At 30.4% G+C, this 22430-nt stretch overlaps 2 protein-coding genes across 3 annotated transcripts; both read left to right on the top strand.

The window, feature by feature from the left end:
* The first annotated feature begins 11206 nt into the window (after positions 1-11206).
* On the top strand, positions 11207-14731 carry LOC121230380 (proteasome subunit beta type-3-A). 2 transcript variants are annotated; one of them, XM_041115015.1, is made up of 7 exons: positions 11207-11429; positions 11540-11721; positions 11822-11929; positions 12565-12654; positions 13848-13932; positions 14126-14220; positions 14446-14731. In XM_041115015.1, exons 1-7 carry the CDS (start codon positions 11424-11426, stop codon positions 14492-14494), a joined length of 615 nt encoding a protein of 204 aa, XP_040970949.1. In that variant the 5' UTR covers positions 11207-11423; the 3' UTR covers positions 14495-14731. The 2 variants fall into 2 exon arrangements, with proteins under 2 accessions (XP_040970949.1, XP_040970950.1); XM_041115016.1 differs by lacking the exon at positions 11207-11429 and having other exon boundaries at positions 11534-11721.
* Positions 14732-17691: 2960 nt separating this feature from the next.
* Positions 17692-18496, top strand: LOC121230378 (E3 ubiquitin ligase BIG BROTHER-related). Its single transcript, XM_041115014.1, has one exon. The coding sequence runs from the start codon at positions 17743-17745 to the stop codon at positions 18367-18369; it is 627 nt and encodes a 208-aa protein (XP_040970948.1). The 5' UTR covers positions 17692-17742; the 3' UTR covers positions 18370-18496.
* Positions 18497-22430: the final 3934 nt, after the last annotated feature.

The raw sequence follows: 22430 nt of genomic DNA, 5'->3' as shown, positions 1-22430 counted from the left end.
CTCTCTAAAAAAATCATAACAATTTAATCTATACTAAATTTTTTGCTTACTTTCGAAATTGATAAGATTAAATTGTTTGACTTTTTTATGAGAGACCAATTCGTTCAATATCGAAATTGGAAGAAATTGATGAGTTTTTTTACCAAAATTTTCTAATAATAATTAAATATAAGTTTCAAGGAATAAAAATTAAAATTATTTATTAGAAGAGTTTAAATTGAATTATCAACTTTTTGAAGGGTTCAAGATATAATTCATTAATTATTAATGGAAGTACCCCATTAAACAAGGTTGCCAAAGGCCTTCCCCTGACTTCACCCTGGTTCTGGTTGAAGTCAAATTTGGGTAAGTATTCATTGAATGTATTTTTTTAATAATTAAATAATGTTTAATCATCAATTAAATCAACCTTAATTCTTTTTCCTAACTTTACAAATCACTATATTAAAAATGAAGAAGTTACAAATGGATTTGGAAATAAAATTAAAAAAATTAGGAGGATTAAAATTAAAACTAAAAAAATAATATTTATTAAAACGGTTGAAATTGAATTATTAATTTTATTTAAGAAAGATAAAAATATATATATACACTTTTTTTCATTAATAAAAAATAAATTAAATAATTAATTATTAAAAGATATCAAATTTGATATTATCCCATTAATAAGTGGGTGACTTCACCCCATGTTGAAGTCAAAATTGGGTGAGCATTCGTTTCACCAAAATGAGAAGCTTTATTAAATGAATTTTGGTTAATATTGTCATTAATATGGAAAAAGTTAATTAAATATAAAAATTAATATTAATAGATGTTTTTTTTTTGAAACAAAGTAAAATAACTAAAAGAAATTAATCTGATCCCTCAAGTGGAGATCTTCTAAAAAGTGAAGTCTTATTATCCTATCATGATTGTCTTAATCAAGTTATTTGCACAATTATTTTCTTCTTGAGGAACATGTTGAATATTCCAATGCTAACTTGAGACTCCCTAGATTTTCTTTTTGAATGGTGTGAACAACTTCAAAGCTGTTAGTTTGAATTGAAATGTTCTCAAAACTCCGGTCTAATGAAAGATTCAACCCATCTAAGATGTCCCAAAATTTAGCAACCAAATAATAATATTTTTTAAATATTAACAAGATGCTTAATTCGGTTTCCGACTATATATAGATATTAATTTTAAACATAAAAATTTTGTAAAAATATTTTATTTAAATATGAAACGGTTATAATTAAGATAAGTGATAGCTATAAACAGTAATATTTTGCTTTGAAAATATATAAAGTCAATTAAATTGTTATTTTAAATATATATAATTTATACATTTTCTAATTTAACAAAAACAAAGTATTGAATTTTATTTTTGTATAATAAAAAGTATTAAATTTTATTTTTATAAAATAATTAAATAATTTTAATTGTGTCCATATTGAAAACTTAATTGAATAAAGTATTAATGTAATTGAAGTTTTCATATTTGAAGAATTAAATAGTTTTGAGGAGATAGTGGTTCATATTTATTGCACTTTAGCATGTCATTACACGTTTATTTAAGAAAAGGTTTGTCATTGTTTTATTGATGAGTTTAGACAGAGCACTTAATTCTGTTCAAGTTTACAACTAAGCTTTCAATGGGAGAGTTTCAGAGGAGAGATTGATCTAACAGTTTTAGAGGAGAGATTGATCTAAATTGAGTATAGGAGTGATGTTGTAACTTTGTCAGTGAATTGAACTTAAATCTCATCTTGTACTTGTTGAGGCTTTCAAAACCAAGGTGGTGCTTAAACCAATCAGACCATCAGTTCTCAATTCAATCGGTTTGTGCGATTCAATTAAATAAATTATTAAAACAATTTAAAAGTATATTAAAATATAGAAAATTGGTTCAACATATCCCATTTGTTCGCAGGTCAATTGATCCAACCCCTTATTCTAGATTGGTACCCCAACTAATTCTCAACCCAACCAGTCTAATTGTTCAGTCTAGTTTGGTTTTGAAAACAATGGTACTTGTTTATTTATATTGGACTACTCTTTAAGCAGAAGTGGGAAGTTTCCGAAAAGCATAATCAAACTTTTATGTTCCATTTATAATTTATAATTGTAGTAAGTTTGTCGAGTTACGACTAAATGAAGATCTAAAAGGCAAAATCATTGAATTCATAATTGGTATCAGAGTTAACCCCTTGATGCATTAAGTGTAGAAATTGAGATAGAAGGAACGTCAATCTCAAGACTTGTAATGACCCGAATTTTACGGTTATCAGAAAAGTGTATTATTGGGTTTCTGTTTTTGAAAAATGAATTTGTAAATATTTATTAAAAATATTTAAAAAGTTAATTGAGTGGTTAATTAGATTTTTATTAAGTGAATTTTGCTTAATTTAGAGTAATTAGTAAAAAAAGACTAAATTGAATAAAATGTAAAGGTTTAATTATAGATTAATAAAAAAAAGGGGGACCAAAATGATAAATATAGGCGGCAATTAGATTGAAAAATCTCAGATCTTTCTTAGGTATATATATTATATATTATTAATTGATTATATTATGAAACAATTTAAATAAATACAAATGTATGGTAATAAAAATATACATATGTAAAAATTATATTTGTACAATTGTAATTTAAATATATAATTTACTTATAATTTAAGTATAAAGATATTTTATGATTATTAATTATATTAAAAGATTTTTATATGATAAATAAATTAATAAGTTGACAAATGTAAGGTGATAGTAAAATACAAGTGTGATAAATCATGTACATACAATTGTAATATTTTTTATTTAATTATTTAAGTAAATAGATATTTATTATTTATTATTATTAAATTAAATTAAAGACAAGTGTAGGGTGATGATAATATACAAATGTAACAATGTATATAATGTACATTTATCATATATATTGATTATTAAATAGATATTTATTATTTGATATTTGTTAATTAATTATTTTATAAAATTTTTATTTGATAAATAAATTAGATGAATGACAAGTGTATGATATTGATGATGTACAAATGTAATGAAAAATATGTGTAGTTAATTGTATAATAGATATTTAGTTTAATATATATATATATAATGAATAAAATAAAAGAATAAATATATAAAGAAAGAAACAAAAGAAGAAAAAAAGAACAGAAGCTTCGCCGGCAGTGGGAAAGAAAGAATAAGAAAGAAAAAGAAAAGGAGAAACTAGGATTTAAAAGCTTAGAATTTAAATAGGTAAGTTAATTAAGTCCTTTTCTTTTAATTTTGATGTTTTAGAAGTTTTAGAACAAAGTTTTGTAGAAATTAAGATGAGATTTTGGAAGTTCTTAGGTTTTTGAGTATAGTTCATGTTGAACAAATGATTAAATTAGGGATTTAATTGATAGAATTTTTAGTTAGAATTGATTAAAGGATTAAATTGTAAAAGAAGCTATTAGTTTTACATAGTAGGGACTAAATTGCAAGAATTTCGAAATTAGATTTTTATGATGAAATTTAGATAGTTATGTCTAAGTTTGGTTGAAAATTAAGTAGAAACAAAGTATGAATTGAGATAGAAAAGTAAGTGAATTTAGTTAAGATTAAATTTGAAATTAAAGTTGTAATTGAATAGAAATTGAGTAACGAATTTAAATATTAAATGTAAATTAGTATTGTATTAATGATTATAAAAATTATATTAATTTTTCGTAGCTAATATCTCACCCGAGGCATCTACGAAGAAAGGAAAAGAAAATGTGGACGAAGAATAATTCGAGAAATTACGGTTTGTATTTTTATAATCCGAATTTAATTATTAATTATTTTATTTTAATTTAAATGTTTATGGTAAGAAAATTAAGATAAGTGTAGTATATTTGATATTGAATTGAGTATTTGTGAATTTATAATTTATATGATATTTGAGCATTGGTATTGAATTTAAATTGAATTGGTAATTAATCTGAATTTTAATTATTAACTGTTATATCATGGTTTATATGTTATTGTAAGTAATTAAGGCAAGTATTAGTAATTGTTATTGAATTGAATTTATATGGATATATGTGATTGATATTGAAAAATATTGACTGATAATGAGCTTGGAATAAAACAGATTACTGATTGAGAAATAAATAGCTGAATATTATTTATTGATATTGAACAGTGAACTGAAGTATGAGTGAGACATGTGAATTAAGTATCTCTGAACTAGATACAAATGGAAAATATTATTGTTCAAATGATTTGTGAATTTATTTTGAAAGCTAATCGGGTTAGTAGATGAGAAAAAAATTGAGTGAGTTATAAAAGATTTAATTTTTGTAATGAATATTTATATAATTGTGATTGACATATGATTTAAGTGTATGATATATTGTTAAGTGTTCGGATTATATAAATACCATTGAGTGCATACTCAGCGTACGGTTTGTTTCCGTGCGCAGGTTAGATACGAAAGTGATTAACGACTAGCATCCAAGACGATCCCGAACTCAAAGTGGTAAAGTACTTTCCTTTGGTAAATGGCATTTGGATGTTAAAAGTGGTCATTTTGGGATATTATTGTAAATATTGTTACAAATGATTATAGTTGATTATGTAACATGTTAAAAGTTTAGAAATTGAATTGCTTATGGTTTATGATTTGCAAGGTTGGTAAACTTGAATTGTAAGACTCATTTTGAGTCCATACAGCCTAGCACACGGGCGTGTGTCTTAGCCGTGTGGAACTAATTTGTTCATAAGTAATAAGTCAGAGAGTTACACGGGTAAAGGACACGGGTGTGTCCCCTAGACCACACGGGCTTGTGGGTACTGTTCGATAGGAAAATTTTGAAATTTTGAGAAAAATTCGTAGTGATTTTAAATTAGTCTCGAATTAATTTTACTGTTCATATTGGACTTCAAGGGCCCATTAAAGGGACGATATATTAAATTTAGGATAAGTGTAAACAATCATTTTAATTAATGTCTATAATTGAACTGTATTGACTGGTAATGCCTCGTAATCCTATTCCGGGGACGGATAAGGGTTAGGGGGTGTTGCAAGACTCCCTATGTTAGATGGCAAAAATTATGCCTACTACAAGGAAATGATGAGGGCTTTTATCAAGTTTGTGGATGAAAAAGCTTGGTGTTCAATATTTATTGGTTATGGAACCCTTAGACTTGAAGTGGGTTGAACTAGTGATAAAGAAAAACTAGTTAATGCAAACTCCAAGGCCCTTAATGTATTTTTCTATATAGTAGACTCCTATGAATTCAGGTGCATTTCTAAGTGCACTATTGCTAAATAAGCTTGGATTGTATTATAAACTGCTCATAAAGGAATCAATATTTTGAAACAATCCAAGCTTCAAATGTTGACTACAAGGTTTAAGACCTTGAAGATGCAAGACAATGAAGCCATGTATGAGTTCTCAACAAAGTTGTATGATATCATAAATCAAGCATTTGCATTTGGTGAAGAATAGTCAACATTTGAAGCTAGTCAGAAAAGTGCTTCAATCTTTGCTTGAAAAAATTGCAATTAATGTGATTATCATCGATGAGACAAAGTGTAACACCCTGAAAATTTCTACAGTAAGATATTATCCTTAATATAGTAAAATAAGGAAATAAAGTGACAAGAAGAGGAAAAATTGAGTTATGTCACTGGGAAGTATATTATGATATACTGATTCAAGAAAGGACTAAATTGTAAAAGTGAGAAAAGTTTTGTGGCCCAAGAATTATGAGGGACTAAATTTTAATTTTACCAAATTAAGTGATGACTCAAGAATGAAATTTTAAAAGATCACTAAGGGCAAAATGGTCAATTGGAAGAGAGAGAAATCTAGAGACAATGATGATGTTGGAGATATTTTAAATAAATTAAATAAATAAATATTAGTTTATTAATACTTTAAATTGATTTTTAAATGATATTTTATTATTTTATTATTATTTTATTTAGTATATATAAGGAAAGAAAGATGAAGAATCATCATATTTTCTTTCCCATGCAAACCAACGTGAGAGAGAGGAAGAAGAAAAGAAGTTTTTTTTCTTTACAATTTGGTCCTTACACCAAAAATTCACCATTTTCACCTAGAAATCAAAAGAATTTCCATAGCTACTAAGAGAGAAAAATGTTAAGGAGACCATGAGGAGTTAGAATATCAAGTTGGATTCAAGAAATAGAAGCTGGAGGAGAGAGAAAATCAAGTTAAAGATTAGTATCAATAGAACAAGGTAAGTACATCAAGATTTCAATATGTTTTTAAGTTTGTTATTATTGACAAAGCATGGAAATAATGTAATAGTAGAGTTTTCTTACATAAGGTCCTATATTCTTGATATGTTAGTGAAGAGAAAATAAGAGAAAATGATAAGAAATGGTGTAGAAAAAAAAAATAAGGGTGTTATAACATGGTAATTAATGTCTTGCACTAAAACAGTTTTGGACAGCAGCAGTAGTTTAACTTTGAAAAATCATCAAAAATTGTAGAAATATAATTATAGGATGAATAAAATATAAAATTAAATCTTATTAAGTCTAGTTTCTTATAGAAGAAATTATGTAAGCAATAGAATTTTAAATCATGATATATGATGAATTTTGTGAGACAAGGTCAGAATGATTTTGGGTTCCCCTGTTTTGACTTTTTAAAATCATAAAAAATTGGATAAAAATAATTATGGGTTTAAATTTATATATTTATAATCCTGAATGAGTATATTTTTAAGAGAAACAAACGGTAACATCATTCGAATTCTGTACGAGGAGATAATTAATTTTTAGTGAAGAAGGGTCGGAACTGTCAGACAGCAGAACAGGGGAGACTTCAATGAATAAACTGCATTAATTGGCCCAACCAAAAATTATTAAATTTTTATGGTGAGAAGAGGTATGAGTCTAGTTTCTGGTAAAATTTATGGATTTTAATTTGGAGTTATATAGCTCCAGATATAAATAATTTAGTGACTATGACATAGATGGACAGCTTGAATATTCATAAAAGTAAATAATAAAGATTATAAATAATGTTACTTACAAGTGTGTTATATACATTAAGGATGTGGAAAGGAGAGGGGGAGGAGGAAAATATATATGAATATTCATTTAGCATGGCTAATTTGCATGTTTTAGGCTCAAGGACTAAATTGAATAAAAGTAAAACTTTATGGGCAATTTTATAAAAATGTCAGAAATGACCAAATTGCATGAAATGGATTATTTTATTATTTAAATTACAAAATTTAATGAAATTATTAATTTAGTTCAAGATCGGGGAAAACATGTTTTAGGGATTAAATTGAAAAGTGTTGAAATTATGGAAAAAATTCTGATATTTTATAGAATTCATGGACTGTTATCGATAAGTATGATAATAATAGCTGGAAATAAGGATTAAATTGCAAGAATTTTAATTTCCTGACCCTAAGGATGAAATCGTCATTAATTAAAAGTTTAAGGGCAAAATGGTAATTTTGCCTAGAGCATTAATTAAATGCATTAGAATATGAAATGAATGAAAATGATGATCAAATTTATTTATAAAGATCCGGACGACACAAATACGAGGCTTGATTGTGGAAAAGAAAAGATATCGGATTAATGAAATTATAAACGCAAACAATCAATGAGGTAAGTTTGTGTAACTTGAATTATATTTTTAAACACTTGGAATATGTGGTATATGATGAAAATATAATTTGAATGTTCAATTCATGATAATTTATGAAATATTGATAATACTCGATATAAATTGAAAATAAATCCCGAGTGAATGGAATGAAATTCATGATTATACTTGTGAATTGTATTTTTGTCATGCATATGAAATTGATATGGATATATTTGATAATGCCCGATAAAATGATAAATCTCATTGAACAAAGGAAAATCGATGGATGTAAGTTTCCCGAATTGGTTGTAGTTCTGCATATGTTGCAGACACACTATAGCTCGAAAGAGCATCTCGATATTAGCCCTCTCGAGCTTCCCGTTATAGCTCTTCGGAGCGGCCCGATAGATTGTGATCCGCATGTGTTGTGGACACACCGTAGCTCTTAAGAGTGTCTGATATATGGCTCTTCGTGAGCTTCCCGATAGTGCTCGCTTGAACTTCCCAAAATATGGCTATCCGGAGCTTCCCGATAGGCTCTTCGTGAGCTTCCCGATATGGTTCTTTGTGAACTACCTGATTTCGGCTCTATTGAGCTTCCCGTTATAGCCCGGATTAGCTTCCCGATATTGCTCTTTATGAGCTTCCTGTTAAATAGCTCGAGACGGTATAAATGATCTAGCCCGGACGGGTGATCCTATCCTGATATAGCCCTCCCGAAGGATATGTGGAAAATGGATTTAGCCCGGACGAGCAATCTGAAATAGGGTCTGAATATAGCCTGGACTGGTAATTCAGATCCAACCTCATTAGAGTAATTGTCGTTGCAGGGGATTTAGCCTGGACTGGTAATCCTAACAATACTCTATGAGTTTATATTGTAGGGGATTTAGCCTGGACTGGTAATCCCACTGCAAGGTTGAGGTTCGCGGGAGTGTGCTCTCTGATATGAAATGTGTAAGACCATGGTTGAAAGATACCATGGCAACCTGATATGAAATGAATAAGACCATGGTTGAAAGATACCATAGCAACATGACGGGAAATGATTAAGACCATGGTTGAAAGATACCATGGCAGCGTGACAGAAAATGAGTAAGACCATAGTTGAAAGACACTATGGCATTATGTCAAAGATAAATAAGACCGTGGATGGGAGACGCGATGACATCTATTGAACAATTGATATTCAGGTAATATGTATCAGATGATGAATGATTATATGAAATGGTTGTGTGAAATGTTTATAAGAACTGGTCATATGGAAATGTATGTACAAAATAGTTGTATGAAATAATTATGAAGATAGATAAACGAAATAAAAATAAGTACATGGAATATAATTTATGTTAAGTTTGATATAAACTTTATCGGAATAAATACACATAAAATAAATGGAAATGATGGAGCATGAAGTATTGATATAATGAAATGATTGATATAAACTTATGAAGAAACGGTAAGAGAATGATATGTTTCATGACATATACATATATGATTATCTTTGATATGTTGATACAAGGAAATTATGTAAGTAAAGACAATTATTAAACTCAAGCGTGACATGTTGAGAAAATAAGTATATCAATGTTGAATTTATATGAAATATGTGCATGTATACTAACAATGATGTTGTTTGACGCTTAGACAAGTGTCAAGCTATTGATTGAATGGTAACATGTTTAATCATAAGAAGCATTGAAATGGTAAGTACTTAGATGAAAATATTTAAGATTTTGCGAAATTTTTTTATGATTCCGATTTAATTCCGGTTGTTTTTTAATGTATGTTTGGGGCTTCAAGGGCCCAATGGAGAGACGTTATGATTATTTTCAAAATATGAATAATAAATGACTCAGAATTATCTGAAAATGTTCAATAAACTCCGGTAATGCCTCGTACCTATTCTGGCAATGGATACGGGTAGGGGGTGTTACACAAAGGACATTAAAAAAATGTGAATTGGTGAAGTTATTGGTTCATTAAAAACCCTTAAGGTGAACCTTGATGAGACAAAGAATAATAAAGGAAAGGCTAAAAAGAGTATTGCATTCAAGTTGCATCTTTAGTTACAACTGAAGGTAAAACTACCATGGAAGAGCTGCAGGAGTAATTGGCTTTACTTACTCAAAATTTCAATAAGGCATTTAAATAGTTGACTAGGAAAAATAGGAGATTTGATGCAAGCAAAAATTTTGGTAAAGAAAAGGGTAAGGGAGTTATGATTAATGAAGATGCATCCAAAGAGAAAAGGAAGGGAATATCATATCATAATTGCCAAACCTTTGGCTATATTCAAGCTAAATCTGCCAATACTTTGAAGAAAAAAGTTACTTTGTGTTACCTAAAGTGATGAACATTCTTCAAGCATCTTAGAAGAAGATGATGAGTGTTTTAACAATTATGATACATTTACCTCCTAAGTTGTTAGCAGATGCAATGACTCAAATAATTCAAGTGATAGTGATACTAAGTCTATTGACAACTTTATGAAAACCTACAAATCCATGCTAGATGAATAAGTTCAAGCGTGCAAGGTAAATGAGAGACTCACTAATGAAAACTCCTTACTGAGAGGTTATGCCATGTTCACTTAAAAGGCATATAATGTTTGGTGAGGTATAATGTTGTAAAGGGTTTGCCAAAGTTAGGGGAACCATTCTCAAAGCATGTGGAATTTGCATAAAGGTTAAGCAACATCATGAGGTGCATTCCCAATTGCAACTAATACAAACATCTAGTCCTCTAGAACTTTTGCATATGGATTTAATTGGACATGTGTAAACTAAGATCTTAGATGGAAAGAAGTATGTCTTGATGTGTGTGGATGACTACTCAAGATACACTTGGATAAAGTTTTAAGGAAGAAATATGAAACATTTAAAGCCTTTAGGAAGTTGCTAATTGGAAAGATAACGAGGATCTAAATTATCATGCCAGAGAATTTGAGAATGAAGAATTCTCTAATTTTAGTGACAACAAATGCGTTCAATATGAGTTTTAAACACAAAAGACTCCCTAGTAAAATGGTGTTGTTGTAAAAAAAATCGTAGGATCCAAGATATGCCAAAGTCATGCTTAATTCCAAGGGAGTTTCTCACATGTTTTAGGCAGAAGTTGTTAGCAAAATTATCCATGTGATTAAGAAGGTTCTATTAAGGCCCAAGACAAGGATGACTCTATATGAGACGTGGAGAGCGAAGGAAATCAACACTAAGTGATTTCTATGTATTTGAGAGTACATCTTATATTTTCAAATGTTAAGTATATCACAAGAAATTTAATGTACGGAGTGGTGAAGAAATTTTCCTTAGGCAACCCATCAAATAGTAAGACATTTGAGATGTTCAACAAACGCACAATAATTGTTATAGTCATTTTGTGTAGTTATCAAATATGAACCAACCTACAATCAAACTAGTGGAGATGTAAATAAAGAAATAACAGTTACAAATGTAGACCCAATGACCATTTCATAACAAATAAAAAAGCTTTGTGGATAAAACATTACAAATCAATAACATTAATGATCATTTTATAAGAAAATAAAATATTTAGTGACCAAAATGTAATTTAAATCATACAGAGGTAACTATTCCTGAATTTTACCCAAATTTAAAAGCTTTCCTTTCTCTTGAGAAAAAATAACCCTTTTCTTATTTGTGCTGGAAGAGAAGTGCAAAGCTTTTGAACCATTGCAAAGTGGAGTGATCTCCAAGAAATTTTGCAGTTTCTTCATTTAAAGCTCACATCACATTTTCTAAACAAAATTTTACATAGTTTATCGCAACTAAATTTCATTTCAAATACCCCCTTGATTCTCCGATGTCGGTTCGTCATTTCTCTGTTTTTAATTTATTTGCTAAGCGTAAAACCCTAAACCTTCATAGCTTAGTTTTAAAAAAAATATTAATTCTTGTGTATGGTGGATGTTTATGCAGATCTTCGAGTATAATGGGAGTGCCCTTGTAGCCATGGTAGGTAAGAACTGCTTCGTTATCGCCAGTGATCGGAGACTCGGAGTTCAACTCCAAACAATCGCCACCGATTTCCAGAGGATTTCAAAAATCCACGATCGACTCTTTCTAGGCCTCTCTGGCCTCGCCACCGATGCTCAAACCTTGCAACCCCTATCTGCTTATTTTCTTTTTATCTTTTTGAATTATTAGCATGTGTTTTATGCTGATATTTTGGCTTTTCTTTAAAAAAAAATAAATTTGAAGGTATCAGAGGCTTGTGTTTCGGCACAAGTTATATCAGCTAAGAGAAGAGAGGGACATGAAACCTGAGACTTTTGCTAACCTTGTTTCTGCTATTCTTTACGAGAAAAGGTTAGTTTAAAACGCCCAGTTAAATATATTTTTTGGATTAGTCCAATTGATTACTTAAATTAGGGTTTTTCTTTTTATTTCACATTTGAGCTAACCTTTAAAGATTAATTGAAGAAATAGAGAGCTGTAGTATTGTTTTATATTGCCAAATATTAATATTGACGGATACTAATTAATTAATGACAGCAGCAGGTGCATGAGATAGTCGGAATAGTGAAGTGGTGGCATGAGTTTTTTTTTTCTGTAACTATCCCAAAAAAGGGTTTTGTATTTTCCTAGATGGTATTGTGCAAAATACTTGTTACTGTTCATGTCAAGGGAATACACTTGTGTCTTTATTTGTCAAGCAATGCTTCATTGCATTCCGTTTCTTGAAGGGAATGATCCACTTTGTGTTGTGAAAATAATCAAAGTTATTCTTGGCCTGCCCTTTTCATGTTTAGCCTTGGGATGTAATCGATGGACTCTTCTTTTCATAATGAATTCAAGCCCTTCCTTGATGATATCTCAAGGTTGAGAGGAATCTCTAGGAAAGATTAGATTTGGAATAGGAGTTAAACTTGAAAGAGAGAACCTCTATATATGTGAGTTGTGAAAGACATGAGATTTATGACATATTTTCCTTTTTATCATAGGTTTGGTCCATACTTCTGCCAACCAGTAATTGCTGGATTGGGAGATGAAGACAAGCCCTTCATTTGCACCATGGATTCCATTGGAGCCAAGTAAGTTGAAAATGCAGTGCACCTTTTTTCTTTTTATTTATTTTTTGGTTTTCAAGAAACAAACTGGATATATCACATTGATTTCTTTGTAAGACTAAATAATTAATTTCCTTCTATAAAGGTGTTTATTTGCTATCTTGTAGGTTGATGTTAACAGGTTTAGGAAATGTAGTTGTTAAAAATGTACTGCATTTTTATTTGGGTGTCAAGGAAACTCGAAATGTATATATTCACTTTGATTGCGTTAAAAAGAAGATTTTAGAAAGTTTGTTGGTTAGTATCTCTTCGCAATGAAATAGCTATTTGACTTGATTCTCATAGGCCAAAATGTGTCCATAGAGAGCTGTTGCCTTATTCTGTTCTGATTTTATATTTAGAACTGAAGTAGCTATTTGGCTTATGTTCGTAGATAACTGTTGCCCTATTCTCTTTTCTGATATTATATTTATAACTTCTCTGTTGGAGGAGAGGTGCAACTTCAGTCCCTAAAATAACAATAACAAGCTGAAGAGGTATCCAAGTTACTTAGTAGTAGTGATCTAGGTTTTGGATTTGAGTAGCATTTATATCAGCATTTGCAATTTCCTTTTCCTCCTGATCTCTTGCACGTTTTTCAACATACAAGGAATTCTGGATGATATCATATTTTGTCCTGCTTCATTATTGCTTGCTTGTTAGCGTAGCCATACAGGCTTGATCACTTCATTAGTGCTCATATTGCATGTACATGTGTGTATTATTTTGGGTTCCAATGAGTTTGATTAGTACTTGAAAATGCTACTTGTGTTTATGGTTGTCAGAACCGGACCAGTTGAACTAGAAATCAGTGGTTCAACAGGTTCAATCAATACCATGAAACTAGAGAAGGTTTAACCAATAAAAAACCAGTCAAACTGGGTAGAAATTAGTTTAATTATTAATTTTTTTGTTACAATTTATAAAATGAATGTCTATGTTTCTATTATTGTTTCTTTTTGTTTATTTATCTTTTTTTAATGAATTTTCTAAAAAAAATTATTTTGTAATGGTTGAATTGGGATCTGTCTGGTTCGACCACTGGTTCAGATCCTTACAACATTGGTTGTGGTTTGAATTATTTCTTCATATTATTTGTTTCAGTTACTGAGCCTCTTGAGGCAAATGCTCAGTTGCCAACCCTATTTTGGTTTATGATTTCTTTCTTTGAAATGCAGGGAGCTGGCAAAAGATTTTGTTGTAGCTGGCACTGCCTCAGAGTCTCTTTATGGTGCCTGCGAGTCTATGTTCAAGGAGAACATGGTTTGTCATTTTCTTTTTCTTTATTTCCTTTTGCTTAAATTGGAATACATGTTGGTGGCTTTTAAGAAGTGCAGAATTCCATCCTTTACATGCAACCTAAAAGCTAAGACATTTTTGGATTAGATTAGGTTACAATTATTCATGCCAGTAAAACAATTCATGCTTTATGGACTGGTTTTTTCTTACTATTCAGGAACCTGAGGAATTGTTTGAAACGGTCTCCCAAGCTCTCCTTGCATCAGTAGATGGTGACTGTTTGAGTGGGTGGGGAGGGCATGTGTATGTTGTGTAAGTATATATATACTGATATCATTTGTTTAAATTCTTGCTAGCATCGTCTTTTGTGGAGTCATATTTGATAAAGTAGAATAAGGTTATTGTTCTAACCGTCCAAACCCTACCCTTTTTGTCATAGAGATAGAAACTGAAGAGTATTTACATGTTTCTTGAATAATGGCATGTCTTGATAGCTGAAACCTTTCACAATTGGTGTCATGTATTTACATTTTGCAGAACACCTACAGAAGTAAAGGAAAGGATTTTGAAAGGAAGGATGGATTGAGTGGGACCAAGTGTTTGTAAGATCCTTCATCGCGGAACCGGGGAACTTTAGGTTGATTAGTCATTAGGTTTGATTGACTAAGTTGTGTACATTATTGGCAGCAGGGGTGAATTTCTGGTGCATGTGATGGGGTAAAATTTGTTGGATCAATGCATGCATTAACCCAAAGTTTAAATGAGATGCAGGAACTGATTTATTATTATTATTATTATTGAGAAATTATCCCTTTAAATTTTACCATCAAGCACTCTTTCTTTGTTTGCTAGTCTTTTTAGGGTGTGTTTGGACGAAAGATTTGAAGATTAATTTAATTTCTATTAAGGTTTTTAAAATTTTAGAATTAAATTTATTTAGATAAAAATAATAAAGAATAATAATGAAAGAATTTCAAAACTTCAAGATGAGATTTTAGTAGATCAATTTTTTTAAAAATAATTTTATTTCATTTAATGTACATAGTTTTACTATAAAACATAAATAAATAAACAATTCTTAAAATATTATTTTTATGTAGTTCTAAAAGTTTTATGTTATTAATATTTGTAATTGTTTTTGTAAATATAATGATATGCATATTGTTTGTTATTTATATATATATTTTAGTATCATTAATTTTCTTTTATAGATATCTCACTCATGAAATTTTTATGGATTATTTTTTAAATAATTATTTACTTAAATAATTAAATTATAATTATTAATATTTGGAACAAATCTCAAAATTGTATATAATTTTATGGGTTAGATTGTTAATTTGATTCGACGAAAGGGGATGCTTTTTCGGGCTTCTTACTCGAACGTCTTGCAGGTACAATCATTTTGGTTTTGCTACATTCTATTTGATGAACAGCATCACTTCAAATATGTGAATGGGAATCCTCCATTGTTTTCTTCCTCTAGTGAAAGTTTGGATCTACGTATGTATTTTATGTATATATATTTAATTTTGTTGTTTAAACTTTTTTACACATGAAATATATATTTTGAAGTTTAACAAGTACAAATATAAAATTCAATAACTATAGTTGATAAATTATTACAAATTGATTATTCGAGTAATTATTAAATAGAGTCAAATTATTATACTATAAATAAATAAAGAATTGGTATAATTTAGATTAAAACTAATAAAGTGGATTAACTAGAATATTGAGCATATGAAATGTTATAGCTTCATACTCATTTTTAAATATGTATTAAATTAGAATCTTGTGCACAAATAATTCAAGATTAATGAAAAGTACATTTACTTTTTCTTAGTTCCATATTAGGAATTTGAATGATAGCAATGAATGTCCCTAAACTGGTAACTTAGACCTACCCATATGAAGAATTTCTTTCTCTCTCTCTTTTTCTGGGGGCTAAGTTGAAGGATTTATTAAGAAAAGTAAGTCTCAGAAGATTGTCAAAATTACACCACATATCTTTAGTCTAAAATTCAGAGTGTAGATTTCAATTGGGTTTCTTCAATGATGTGTACTTTTTTATCTGTTATGTATATGAAGTGGGAATATGTTGCAGTTGTAGATGATAAAACCTTTTGCATGTCATATTTTGTACACCAATGGAGCTAAAGCACTCTATCATTATCAGGTTGATGGAGATCGCTGCATGTGATAAGAGTTTCCACCATCGACCTTCAAATATGATAAAATTGCGTTCAAGTCCTTTCAAAAATTGTAAAATCATATGATAATAAAATTATATTTTAACCCCTTAAAAAATTTATAATTCAATTTTGACTCATTTTCATTTCTGGCATCCAAGTTTCAGCATCTTTTGTAGAGGAATTTTGGAAAGGCAGCAACTAATTAAATCATCCACTTCCCTTTTGTATCATCCACTTCCCTTTTGTTCTTTCATATCTTAAAACTTGCACTTTCCTCTCTCACATGCAAACACCGCCACAATGTTTGACTGATATATTCAAATGCGAACATCGATATGATTCTCCAAACATATATAAAAAAAAAGTATTTATATCAAATATTAGTCCAAATACAAATAACATTGTATAAGAATTAAGATCATTCTCTTAAAGCTCTTCACTGGAATGCATTATTACATTGGGATAAAGTCGTTATCTTGATTTCGTATTGTGCTCTTTATAAACAAGAATCAAGCTCTCTACCATATCACATTTTTCCCATACTTCCTTTTTCTACCTAATTTCACTATCTCATTTCTGGCATGTGTAGCTATCGATTTGTCTATTTTTCTTTACATAACTTCATTTCAACCATTATGGGAATTTTCCTTCTTTTTACTATTACATATTGTAATTAAATTATAGATTAAATCCAACCAAGCATAATTACATGAATCAATTTAATTATATTTATACATAGAAACTTGTTGGAAATACTAGAAAATACGTGTAATTGATTGTGTATCCGTATAAGAGTTGGTATATAATATAGGGGTAAACTCAGGTAAGTTTTTGTTTTGGTCACTTAACTAAGAAAAGTTACAATTTGATTATAAACTATTTGAAAGTTTTCATTTAAGTCATTAAACTATTCAAAAAAATTTATTTAAATTGTTAAGCTGTTAAGTTTTTTTTTTTTAATTTCGTCGGTAAGCTTCAAGCGACGATTCAATGATCAGTACGGTGGATTAATACCCATTAATGAGTAGAAGAATATGCCTTAGCTCCGAATCGATTTAACGGTCAGTGTCGAAGATTGGAGAAAAAAATTGTTTAAATTTTGGTTCATAGATTTGTGGTGTCCAAAGTTGTTCAATGAAAAAAAAACTTAATTGTAGAAGAGAAGAGGAAAGAGAGTTTTCAATTGGCACAGACAGTACGAACAAAGAAAGTCATATAGTATTGATTTTAATAGTCCAGTGACTTGAATGAAAACTTTTAAATAGTTTAGTGACCAAAACAAAAACTTATCCATAGTTTAGTAACTAATTGTGTAGTTTACCCATATATATATATATATATATATATGTATGTATGGTGACTTAGGAAATATGATATAGGATTGCTTTGCATAAAATAAAGCTGCCCTCTCTTGAAAGAAAGCTAAATTTGAGGCAAAGTACGACGTTCAAAGTATAAGAAGAATCAAATAATATAACATATTTGGACTTCCCATCGCTTCCAATGGAAGTTGCCTTTCCCTAAAGAAAAATTAAAACATTATTATATATTTTATATATTATATATATGTACGTATTCCTATGGATTGGATCTACCATTTCAACTTAGTTTGGAATTTTAGATTGCATTCAGTCTTCCTATGGAAAACAAGGATGCAAAACAATCATCAAAGAGGGTGCCTTTCACCCAACTCGATCAAGTCAATTCGGATTTCGCCATGGCGGTGGCATTGCAAGAACAAGAAAGGGCATTCTCGATGCTCGAGAGCATCGAAAGTGAGGGCAGCGAAGAGTACAATAGCGAGTCATCCTATGAGGAAGGCAATGTTAATGATTACGAATATTTCGAAGGCCTCGAAGCCGGAGGTGACCTAGAGTTCCTTGAAGGCCAAGGTAGCAACGATGATGAAGATATGGAGGACGATGACTTCGAAGATGATGATGATGATGAGGATGATGGGATAGATCCAGACGATTTATCTTACGAAGAGTTAATTGCTTTAGGAGAGATTATAGGAGTGGAGAAAAGAGGACTATCCCCAAACGAAATTTCATCGTGTTTGGTTCGATGTAATTTCCGATCCGATGAGTGTAAAACTGGGATCGATCGGTGCGTAATTTGTCAAGTCGAATACGAAGAAGACGAAGGAGTAGTTGCTCTTCCGAATTGTGAACATCCATATCACTCGGAGTGCATAACTAAATGGCTTCAAGTTAAGAAGATTTGCCCCGTTTGCAGCACTGAAATTTCATCCCCCAAGAATTAAGGCTAGGACTGCTTAGATCTTTTTAAATATATATATACATGATTTGCCTCTGCAAATTCTTATGATTCAACAATTCTATTGTACAATTCTATTTCATTGTGAATAAAATGGAAAAAAAATTCATGCAGCTTCATTTTTAGTAGAAATATTCATGTTCCAATGCAGGACCGAAGTCAAAATTTTTTTTTGCGGAATTAAATTATATATTTTTACGATAATAAAAATACAAATTTATCATTTTAATACATTATATCTTTATAAATTTTAAGGGATTAAATCAAATTTATCATTTTTGATACTAAAGTATAATTTTAACATTATTAATTTAAAATTTTATAAATTATAAAGAGACTTAAATAGAAAATTTTCTATTGTAAGGGACCGGGCCTTGTCACCCTTAGCTCCACCCCTATTCCAAAGTATTCAAATATGAATATAAGATACCATTTTACTTGACTAGTTTTTACATATATGCTGAAAAAAAAATTTATTGGGGAAACTATGTTTTTTTTTTTAATGTACTGATCTATTTGGAGAGAAAAAGAAAAACAAGTCTTGTAGTACGTGTTTTTCTTCTAATAGTAACTATTTTAACGGTAACTTTTTCTAACAGTTAAAAGAAGTCCAATGGTCATAATTTTTTTTATATAAATCTTTCCAAACTTCATTCTTTTTAACTCGATACTAGACCCTCAATCCTCATTTCTCAATTTTCAATTTTCAAGTCTCAATTCTCAATTCTCAATTCTCAATTACTTTTTTAATTCTTTATGTTGACACCATTTTTTTGATGAAAAACGGGTCGACTTGAGTTTTGGAAAATGAAAACAAAAATGGGAGTCGCCACCAATCCTTTTTTATGAGGTGTGATTGGATTACCTCGAAAAATGGTTGTTTTTAATAAACGGTTTGATTTTATTAAAACAACGGTTTTGGTCCACGAAATTTAGAAAACGGGTTCGGGAGTCGGTTACGCACGAGGAAGGATTAGCACCCTCGATACGCCCAAAATTGGTACCTAGTTGATTACTTAATGTCTTAATGTCGAAAATTGAGAATTTAAAAGAATTTTAAAAATACGATCCTTTTATTAAAATGTTAAAAATTTTCAAGAAAAGGAGGATATTTCACGTTATTCGAGAAAAAGAATCATATTCAGTAAGTTAGAATACAATATCTCAAATTCTCGATACGCGAATGAAAAAGTTTATTTAAGAAATTTTAGCCATCTCGAATTTAAAAATGAGATCATAACCAGTAAGTTAGGATGCGACCCCTTTTTTAAATTTCGAGATCATTTAAAACTTGATTTTGAAAAGATTCGTGTATTTAGATTCATCGAGAAAATCGAAACCCAGTACGTTAGGGCACGATTTTCTCGAATCCAAACACGAAATGCCATTTAAAAAAAAATTGTTACATCAAGTAAGATAAAACACAAAATCATGGTGAAAGCAAATTACATTTTTATGCATGGTAAATAATAAAAAGTCAACAAAAATAAAAAATAAACAAACAAGAATAAAGACATTTAAGCAAATAATAACGAACATGTAGATAAATAAATAAATCAACATGAAATGATAATTATAATAATGAATAAAATGGTGATATATATATGTATGTATGTTAGAAACAAATTATACGGGGTAAAAACATAAAGTTAAATACAAAAAGAAGTATATATAATTATAAAATACATGTATATACATAAATAAGGAAATAGAAATGCTCATAAAATAAAAATAAAATATTCGTATGCACGTGTATTATATTGTATATGCGTAGGTATAAATATTATGTAGTATATGTATATAAATATAGATATTAAATAAATAAAAAGCAGGATAGATATAAAAAATATTGAATATATATAATATAATATTATTATTAGATATATATTAAAGTTTATAAATATATAGATTCGTAATAATTTAGACATATATATTATAGTATATAAGCACATATATATAAATAATAATAATAAATAAATAAATGAGCAAAAAGGAAAAAACATGATTAAAAGGGACTTAAATCGAAATAAAACAAAGTTTCTGGGCCAATTTAAAAATAAAAAAGGCGGAGGGACCTAATTGCAAGCGCGCGTAAAAAAAAAGGGACCGAAAGGGTAATTAAACCCTCAATGTCAAAACAACGCCGTTCCAGGGAGGAGGGCGCAGATGGTCGAAGGACCAAATCGAAAAACAAACTAAATTAATGGGCCAATTTGCAAAAATTAAAAAAGGATTAAATTAAAACTAATTAAAACTACGGAGGGGCTAAACGAGCAATTAGCCCCTTCGCAAAGAAAACACCCGGATCCTCCTGGTAATGGGTCAGGTCGATCCGATCCAAAGCAAAACGACGTCGTTTTGGGCGTTATGGAGCTGGGCCAAAACGGCGTCGTTTCACACGCCTATATATTCAAAAAAATTTTCCAAAAAATTTCATTTTCTCCCCCTCTTTTCAGAAAAAAGCCCAAAAATGCTCTCTCTTCCTCCCTTACTCTTCCCAGAATCCGACGAACTTGGCCACCACGTCGCCGCCGCTCCGTCGTCGCGCCGGCCACCGTACACGGTGGCCGGAAAATTCAAAAAAGGTATTATTTTTTATTTTAAAATCTATATATTATATTTATATATATGTGTTTTTTAAAAATAAAGAAAAATAAAAATAAGAATAAAGAATCAAACAGTTTCGGATGGAAGAAAAATAAAGAGAAAAATATAAATAAAAGAAAATAGAGTTTATACCAAAAGAAAAATTTCTTGAATCCGTTTTCTTTGCCCTTTTTATTTCTTGAAATAGTGAAAGAGGGGCCGAACCCCTTACAATTCGTTTGAATGGCCTTTATATAGCCATTTTTACACAATTTATTTTATTATTGTTTCTACTGTTTTGTCCTTCTTTACTTGCGTGTTCTCCTTTGTTTTGCAGGTGGAGCAGGTGGTGCAAGTGGGCGAAACAGTGGCGGTGGCAAAGGGTAGGTGATGGCGGCAGTAGTAGCAGAAAGATCAGAAGAGGCGGCTAGGGTTAGGGGGATTAGGGTTTCTGAAATGATTTTAAAATTTTGGGCCACTGGGCCTTGTAATTGGGTCTGCTGGTATGGGTTAGTGTTTAGGTGGGTTATTGGGTTTGTGGGTATTGGGTTCTTTTGTTAGTGGGCCGGGCAGAATTGGGTTTGTACAACTGCCCCTCTTTGCTCATTGTCGTGTAACGATAACAGAGCAAAGACTAAGAAAGACCAATTTTTTGCCCGGTTTCGCCGAGTCTTGACTTCTCTTGACGCTTCTCTTCAAGTAGCTTCACTCCAGTCCACTGTACCTTGTTGCTTCTATCCATTCCACTGCAACTTCAAAAAGACAAGACTTGTAGCTTCAATCCACTCTGTTGTACCTTCAGGGGTGAGGTTTGGGATTTTAACTTACTCCACTGCAACTTCAGGGAGATCTGACTTGGACGTAATCTACTCTACTGCCAATTCAGAGAGATAAGATTCTTTATTTTAATCCGCTCCACTGTAACTTCAGGGAGATAGGATTATGTCTTTAATCTGCTCCGCTGTAACCTCAGGGAGATAAGATCTGCAATTCTTCGGTCTACTCCGCTGTAACCTCAGGGAAATAAGACCTGATGCGATCTACTCTACTGTAACTTCAGAGAGATAAGATCCTTCATTTTAATCCGCTCCACTGTAATCTCAGGGAGATAGGATTACTAGCTTCAATCTGCTCTGCTGTAATCTCAGGGAGATAAGATCTGACACGATCTACTCTACTGTAACTTCAGAGAGATAAGATCATTCGTTTTAATCCGCTCCACTGTAATATCAGGGAGATAGGATTACTAGCTTCAATCTGCTCTGCTGTAATCTCAGGGAGATAAGATCTGACACGATCTACTCTACTGTAACTTCAGAGAGATAAGATCCTTCATTTTAATCCGCTCCACTGTAATATCAGGGAGATAGGATTACTATCTTCAATCTGCTCCGCTGTAATCTTAGGGAGATAAGATCTGAAATTCTTCGGTCTGTTCCAATGTAGTCTCAGGGAAATAAG

The sequence above is a fragment of the Gossypium hirsutum genome, chromosome A06, assembly GCF_007990345.1.
Source record: "Gossypium hirsutum isolate 1008001.06 chromosome A06, Gossypium_hirsutum_v2.1, whole genome shotgun sequence".
Classification (NCBI taxonomy): Eukaryota; Viridiplantae; Streptophyta; class Magnoliopsida; order Malvales; family Malvaceae; genus Gossypium; species Gossypium hirsutum.
This window is presented reverse-complemented; position numbering and strand designations above follow the sequence as displayed.